The following is an 8216-nucleotide window of genomic DNA, read 5'->3' on the forward strand; positions in this document are numbered from 1 at the left end:
AAAAATAATTACATTGAACACAACCACAGTGTTCAATTTGCCAAAAACAAGACCACATGTCTAAGTATGCTTAGTGTTATGTAGTGCACTATATAGAAACTGTGACCAAAGCCTTTAAATATCTCCTATTATTCTATATTTATTGGAATTCATCATCTCTGCAACTTAAATTAAGATCTGCAGAACAGTTATATCCTCCGGTCTACTGAAATAATAGCTGAAAACAGAAATCCTAAGTGAAGGGTCCAGTTAGATGACTTGGTAAACCAGACCCAATATTCATTCATAATCAAATTTATTCCTTTCACCACTTGCTGTTTTTTTTTTAAATGGGGGATCTGTCAATTAAGCATATTTAGAAGTTGATGTTAACTTATTTTGTGATCCTAATGTATTTTACGGCATGCTTAAACAACTGGATAAAGCAAACAAAATCAATCAGCTGGATGTCCTATGTATTTAGAAAACATCTGATAAAATGATGTTGGGCAAGCAGTCCCCAATACTCCTTATTTTCCCAACAATTTCATAAAACATACAGAGAGAAAATATAATGCCATGCTGTGGCCATACTAGAGGAAAGTGGGGGAAAGGCAGATGGGGCTGTGCTGAGAAGAATCTAACTTGATTTCAATGCACGTTGGTTCCAGCCTTTGTTTCAGAAACTGAGATAACTCAAGAAAAGACAGAACAGACTTCACACTTTCTCCACCCTTTGCCCACTAACTTAGGGACGAGATATGGTATCAATGAGAAAACCCGGCAGATAAACATCCTGCCTCTGTGGAGCTACTCACTAAGGCAGGGCAAGGTTTTCCCTCTTTCTCTCTCCTAGTTCTCTGGCCACAGTGGTGCAGAAATTATATAATGGTACATTAAGCACTTCTACATTTGAGTGAACACAGATGATCTGTTTCATTATAAATATGACTAAATTAATAAAAACAGATGCATGCATATATACTTAAAAGATTAAAACCATTTCTAGGAATGCTTAAAGCTTGGTTATGAAGAATATAAATTTGCTAATTCCCATTTCATTAAATTGCATCTTCCACCTGTTTAGTAAAGAGCCGTAAAACAAAACAGAAGATGAGCAGTCTGAATCCATCCCTTAGCAAGTGTTTTATATCAGTATTCTGCATCAAAACCCACTAACACATAGTATTTCCTGAACACAGGAGCAAGGACGTTCAAAAAGTATGTCTAGGAGGTGTTCTATTGTTACTATTCACTTTTTAAAAATTGAGGTATATCGGCCGGGCGCGGTGGCTCAAGCCTGTAATCTCAGCACTTTGGAGGCCGAGACGGGTGGATCACGAAGTCAGGAGATCGAGACCATCCTGGCTAGCACGGTGAAACCCTGTCTCTACTAAAATACAAAAAAAAATTAGCCGGGCGAGGTGGCGGGCGCCTGTACTCCCAGCTATTTGGGAGGCTGAGGCAGGAGAATGGCGTGAACCCGGGAGGCGGGGCTTGCAGTGAGCTGAGATCCGGCCACTGCACTCCAGCCTGGGCAACAGAGCCAGACTCCTTCTCAAAAATAAATAAATAAATAAATAAATAAATAAATAAATAAAATTGAGGTATAAATTAAATGCACTAAAATGCACAGCTCTGGAGTGTTCAGTTCTGTGAGTTATGACAATTATATATACTAACATAATCATGCCCAAGGCAAGATAAGAAACATTTCCATCATCTAATCAGTCCACTCTGCTGTGGCAGAGTGACTCTGGCAAGAAGATTTCTGTCAGCAGAGATTACTTTTTGTCAGTTACTGTACTGAAGAGCTGTTTTTCAGAAAAGGATTTCATTAGCAAGCAATGTGGACAAATATTAAAACTCAGTGCAACATTTCTATATTAACTTTCCAACAGATTGCAATAGCATCTGACCATCATTATAGCTTGGCACACAAGTTTTCTGTGCCAGAAGAATAAAATTTCTTGGTTTATAAGTTAGCCTTCTATGGATAACTCAAGGTATGAACACATTCAAGAGGTTTTCATATCATTTTCATATGTTTCATGGATGGAATCCATCCTCTCTATACACAGCAACATCAGTATTAACATTTCTGCAACAGAAACCCCTATCATGTGCTAAATTATTTGTCACAGCTAGGTACTCTGGATGCTACAAACCTAGGAGAGCAGCTATTTTGATTAAAGGACATTTGGTTCAGCCAAAATACTGCTGCAAGAACCTACATATAATGTTTAATATATTTGTAATTAACATATTAAATTACCTTTTGAATAAGGCATGTATTTACTAGGTTCTTAAGAAAAAACTATGATATATAAAAAGCATATATGTTTATAATAATTTACACTGTACATAGAACATAAAAATCGAAACAGATGCTTCCTCGTTCTACTTTCCTCCATTGCAGAAATCTCCATTAGAACATCCTTGTCAAAACCAGTTTCTATCTCAAAATTTCCAATTGCAGAAGGAAAGGGCTGAGAACTGATATTAATTGCACTAATACATACCCTTATTCAGTTAGTACTTATTGAATGTGTATTCTGTGTGTGGCTGGGGATACGTGGTGAATAGGCTAATACGGAATTTGATCTCATAGTGGAGGGAAGGTGGGCAAAGAGTTGAACACCCAAGATAATTCAGTGAGAGATGAGTACTATGAATAAAATAAAACAAGGTCATGTGTTAGACAGTGAGCAGGGGTGGGGTAGGTGGGGAGCAGAGGTAGACAGGCAGTGACTTGAAGCAGCGTGACCTTTAGGCTGAAACCTGAACTATGAGAAGGGAAGATGTGGGGAAACAGTGTCCAGGTGGAAGCCAGCAAACGCTCTAATGGGTGTGAACTTGGCTGGTTGTGGACTGAGAACTGAGACAAGGCCATCATGGCTGGATGGTGGTGAGGGCAATGTAAGCATGTGGAAGAAAGGAAATGCAGGACGGCGAGGCAGGACCAGTGGGTCAGGAGCTTTGCTATATACTAGAGATACCATATGGAACTCAGTCTAAATGGTTCCTAGGACATAAAACACACTCATAAACATGAATTACTAATAAACATTAGTTATGTTTATAAACATGTTAGTATAATATTTATAAACACTAACAAACATTAGCCACCACTCTGTTACCTACTTTAATCTTGATAAGAGCTGTAATAACTAGGTATTAATTTCTCTATTTCATGCATTAAGAAAACGAGGATATGAGAAATTGAGTATAGTTCTCCTAAAGTTACAGCAGATAGTAGGTAGAATAGTAGCCCAGATCCATCTCACAGGATAGTTCTAACCTCAAAAGCAGCCCAGTTCTCACAGGACAGCCTTAACATTACAAAGTTCTTCCTGGGTCTGGTCTACCCTCATGTGCTTAGAATGAATCTCACCCCTTTTCACATGACAGAGCTTCCCAAGTAATTGACGACTAACATTTCCCCTTAACCCTCTCTGATGTACAATAACTATGGTTTCCACAATCCTGGACACTCTTCTCAGAAAGCTTTTTGAAATCTTGGGCTTTTTTAGTCCCATTAAATGTTCAGTTCATTAACCTTAGTGTATATATTAAAATTTGAGTTCATTTTGAATCCTTAGCAGACCATCTAAGATATTATTCCTCTCAGTGCCCTGTTATTTATAGAAATGATAGGTATGCTTTCAAAATTTTACTCTAAACTATTGGCAGAAATGTCCAGCAAGACAGGGAGTTAGTGGGCCTTCTTATATTAATATGCTAAATCAACCATATCTAAATCTGGCTTACTATATTGTTAACTAGTTTAACTAAATATCTCCTTATTTATTTTTGAATTTTCCAGGGTCCAATACAAAACTTATTAGACTCTACTTTCCATGACTTTTTACCTGAGTTTTTTTTTTTTTTAAATTTAACATTTGCCAGATTCTAGTGTTCTAAATCCGACTTCTCAGCTATGACTAGCAGCAGCTCTTTGATTGCATTACTTTTCCCAAAAAACACTTATTGAGAATTTACCACAGGCAATGCATTGCCACTATGTTCTTGAAATATGAAGTAACTGAGGCATGGTGGTTATGTGAGAATTTGTAGGTTTTAATAAATATGCTGGGATTGAGTTTACCTAATCCTAGATTTTCCTCATCTTCAAATACAAAGCATACCTAGCTGTGCCTCGGTGTGTACACTCTAGGACCTTGACCCTAGCAAGGCGGCTGCGTTGGAGCTGACAGCAATAAAGAGCTCACCTCTAGCTTGGCATCCAGGTCTGCGTCAGAGGCAACAACATGTTCATCTTCCTTCTTCCCTGTGGCTTTAATAAAGGCCTGCTTCGTCTCCCAATACTTCTGCTGCATCTTATTTACAACTGACTTATCTTGAGGATATCGATCCTGTAAGTCCCAGGGATAACTGCTAAAGACATTTAAAGAACTATTTTATTCATGACTTTCATAAAGATTAAGATATTTTAGTGTGAAATGATTTCTTTAAACATGACTTTCCATTATGCATTTACATTTACAACATTGATAAATGTAGGAGCACTTTCTTATATGGGTGTCACACCAAGAAAGCTGATCAACTCTTTCCGACTCAAAAACCTTAAAAGTCAGAGTGGAGAAATTTAGAATCTCTTGCAGGAAATAAAAAAACTAACCCTTGAAAAGAATGTAGATATAACAGATTGAGCACACCCCTTTTAGAGGTGGAGACAGTGAGGTCAAGCCAGACAGGGTGACCGGCCCAAGTCACCTCAGTGAGTCAGAGATAAAGCCAGACACCAACATACTCTCTTTACTCTAACACTACAGCCAACACCAAGGTGATGGCAGGAAAGCAGAGATAAGAGGCTGAAAAACAGCATGCCTAAGATCTGTTACAGGGGAATCTAAAACAGTCAAACTCACAGAAGCAGAGAGTAGAATGGCAGGCAATGAGAAATTACTATTCAAGGGGCATAAAGTTTCAGTTATGTAAGATGAATAAGCTCTAGAGATCTGCTGTGCAACATGGTGCCTATTGTTTTTGTTCTTGTTTTTTTTTTTTGAGATGGAATTTCACTCTTGTTGCCCAGGCTGGAGTGCAGTAGTACAATCTCGGCTCACTGCAACCTCTGCCTCCCAGGTTCAAGCGATTCTCCTGCCTCGGCCTCCTGAGTAGCTGGGATTACAGGTGCATGCCACCACGCCTACCACATTTTGTATGTTTTTAGTAGAGATGGGGTTGCACTATGTTGGCCAGGCTGGTCTCTAACTCCTGACCTCAGATGATCCTCCCTCCTCGGCCTCCCAAACTGCTGGCATTACAGACATGAGCCACTGTGCCCATTCCCATGGTGCCTATTGTTAACAATACTGTATTGTGCACCTAAAATTTAAGAGGGTTGACTTCATGTTAACTGTTCTTAACACAATAAAATAAAAATAAAATAAATTTAAAATTGGTTGCAGGCTTCTGATGTTAAAAACTTTAAACTCTTCAATATAAATGCTTAAAATATAGATGAAAAACCATTTTTCAGAAGGATCATAGTGAAGAGCAAATAAAAAAGTATGTGGAGAAAAAATCAGAAACTGGCTGGACGTGGTGGCTCATGTCTTTAATTCTAGCACTTTGGGAGGCCCAGGCAGGAGGACTGCTTGAGGCCAGGAGTTTGAGACCAGTCTGGGCAACATAGTAAGACCCCATCTCTACAAAAAATTAGCCAGGTGTGGTGGCATAGGCCTATGACACAAAGCTACTCAGCAGACTCAAGTGTGTGGATTGTTCAAGCCCAAGAGTTTGAGGCTGCAGGGAGTCATGATCATACCATTGCACTTCAGCCTGGGATACAGCGCGAGACCCTGTCACTCAAAAACAAAAGAAAAAAGAGAAAAGAAACAAAAGTAACTGAAAATGAAACGGAATTGTGTAAAAGTGATTGGAGTGCCCCGAATATGGCTGGAAAGTTTGCTGATGGAGTTCCATCCCTCCCCTTACTTCGTCCACATCCTCTTTGACCTAGAGTCCCTGCCCCAAAGGCCACCCTGACCCCCCAGGCAACTCTCCTCTGTGGAGATGTACCTTCCTCTACCCCACCCCATCACCACCCAAAATGTGCCAGGCTTGGGCTGAAACATGAGTTTGTTTATATGACTATATCAAAATACCAGTATCTCAAAACCTATTTTCCTTCATTTACAATTTCATTAAATTTATAATTTTCAATTTACACATTTATTCTTAAAAAGTCAGAAGGCATTTCTGATGACTTCCTTAACAATGGTTATCTTTGGAGAGTGGAGAGAGAAGGATTATGGGAGACTTTCATAGTCTATATCTTTCTGCATTATTTAAAAGTCATATTATGAGCTCATGTCAGAGAAAATAAGATAAAATATGTATAACACTTATGTAAAGGATAATCTCTCCACAGAATATGCACATTAAAAGGTTGGAAGGATACACTGCAAAGACTGATTATTTCAGGGGAATGGGATTCTCAAGAGTAGGACATAGAATGGACTTCTTTGGCCAGGCGCGGTGGCTCATACCTGTAATCCCAGCATTTTGGGAGGCTGAGGCAGGCAGATCACGAGGTCAAAAGATCGAGACCATCCTGGCCAATATGGTGAAACCCTGTCTCTACTAAAAATACAAAAATTAGCCAGATGTGGTGGCACATGCCTGTAATCCCAGCTACTTGGGAGGCTAAGGCAGGAGAATCGCTTGAACCTGGGAGGCGGAGGTTGCAGTGAGCTGAGATTGTGCCACTGCACTCCAGCCCAGGTGACAGAGTGAGACTCCTCAAAAAAAAAAAAAAAAAAGCACTTATTATTATTAATTGTGCATTTGAAAAATATGTAACACATTTTTTTCATGATACGAATTAAAGAAAATAAAAGTTCACAAAGATCTGCTTGCTTGGTGGGTCATGGGTTCAAAAGAATTTGCAAACACTGCTTGAAGAGCTCTGGACCTTATAAGAGGTTTAACACGCTGCTTAGATATGTTATAGGCACATAAATATCAGCGCTAACATTGCCAAATGGTTACCACATCTACTTTATTCTGCATCATTTACTTTCGACAATGATTGGTTCCTGAATGTTCAGAAACGTTGAAGTCATGACTATAAATTAATAAGTAAAAGTGGTGTGTGGTTGTAGAATCATTCTTTATTTTATAGCTACCCTAACATAAAATTCCCTTGTAACTCTAATGTTAGAAGTTATAAATAAGATAGTAATAAAAATGCATCAACTCATTACATTAGACAAAATGGTGGTAAGAAAAACTATCATTAGATTCCCAAGAGAAAAGTTACACATAAGTGAATTTCTTAGAGAATGCACATTAGATAAGAATTTACAATTTTTTTTGTTACTTGGTTTTCACACCATATTTAACAGAGATATTGAATTTGGCTCAGTATTGGTGAGGGCTAACATGACACTTACTGCCAATGTATCTCTTGTTTTTCCATTCAATAGACACTTATTGAGCATATGCTATATGCTTTCTACTTTTATTAGCCTTTCCCAGTTTAGAAAAGATGACAAATTACTTACCATTTGTGTCCTGACATGTTTTCTTTTTCTTCTTCTACTGTTGATGATTTGGGGAGAAGGGGCAGGAAAAAAGCATGAGAGGATAAGTTATATTATAACCTGAAATAAAACAAATATGTTTAACAGTTACACACTATATTATAGTTACATATTAATTTGACACACATAAAAGGCTTCAATCTAAGCCATTTCTAGCTGTATTTTAGGGTCTAACTCTATTATACAGTAATGCTGCACACTGGTGATGACAACAATATAGCTAACTAACACTGGAACAAATATCCCAAGTAAAGTTTAAAAAGTGAACAGGCAGGTTGAATGAAAAAGCAGGTTGCAGAAGACTATATAAAATATAACACCACTTATATAAAGCTTAAAAATATGTAAAACAATACTATATGTTGTTGAGGTATGTAATATTATATGGTAAAGGTATAAAGAATTGCTTAGCAATGATGAACACTAAGTTCCAGACAGCAGACCATGGCAGTAGATGGTGTGGGATGTGTTTCGAGAGAGATACACAGCAGCTTTGAGTGCACACATAATGTTCTCTTTTCTAAGCTAGATGGTGAGTATATTGCATCTGTATGCCTCTTTATATATTTGAAATATTTTATAATCAACATTTTTAAAGAAACAAACCAGCACATTGCAAAAACAAAAACAAAAATAGAACAAAATTTAAAAATCCCAAATAAA

At 37.9% G+C, this 8216-nt stretch overlaps 1 protein-coding gene across 2 annotated transcripts in view; it reads right to left on the minus strand.

The window, feature by feature from the left end:
- The window catches only part of ICA1 (islet cell autoantigen 1, 69kDa), a 138807-nt gene extending 131192 nt beyond the window's left edge, over window positions 1-7615 (minus strand). Inside the window, exons 1-2 of one of the 2 annotated variants that reach the window (XM_011974733.1) lie at window positions 7515-7615; window positions 4212-4374 (exon numbers count right to left, since the gene is read on the minus strand). In XM_011974733.1, coding sequence (XP_011830123.1) covers window positions 4212-4374; window positions 7515-7531 — 180 coding nt within the window. In that variant the 5' untranslated portion in view covers window positions 7532-7615. Of the gene's footprint in view, window positions 1-4211; window positions 4378-7514 lie in introns of both variants that reach the window. The other variant, XM_011974732.1, reaches the window with a different exon arrangement.
- Between the last annotated feature and the right edge of the window lie 601 nt (window positions 7616-8216).

Source organism: Mandrillus leucophaeus, unplaced genomic scaffold, assembly GCF_000951045.1.
Source record: "Mandrillus leucophaeus isolate KB7577 unplaced genomic scaffold, Mleu.le_1.0 Scaffold148, whole genome shotgun sequence".
NCBI lineage: Eukaryota > Metazoa > Chordata > Mammalia > Primates > Cercopithecidae > Mandrillus > Mandrillus leucophaeus.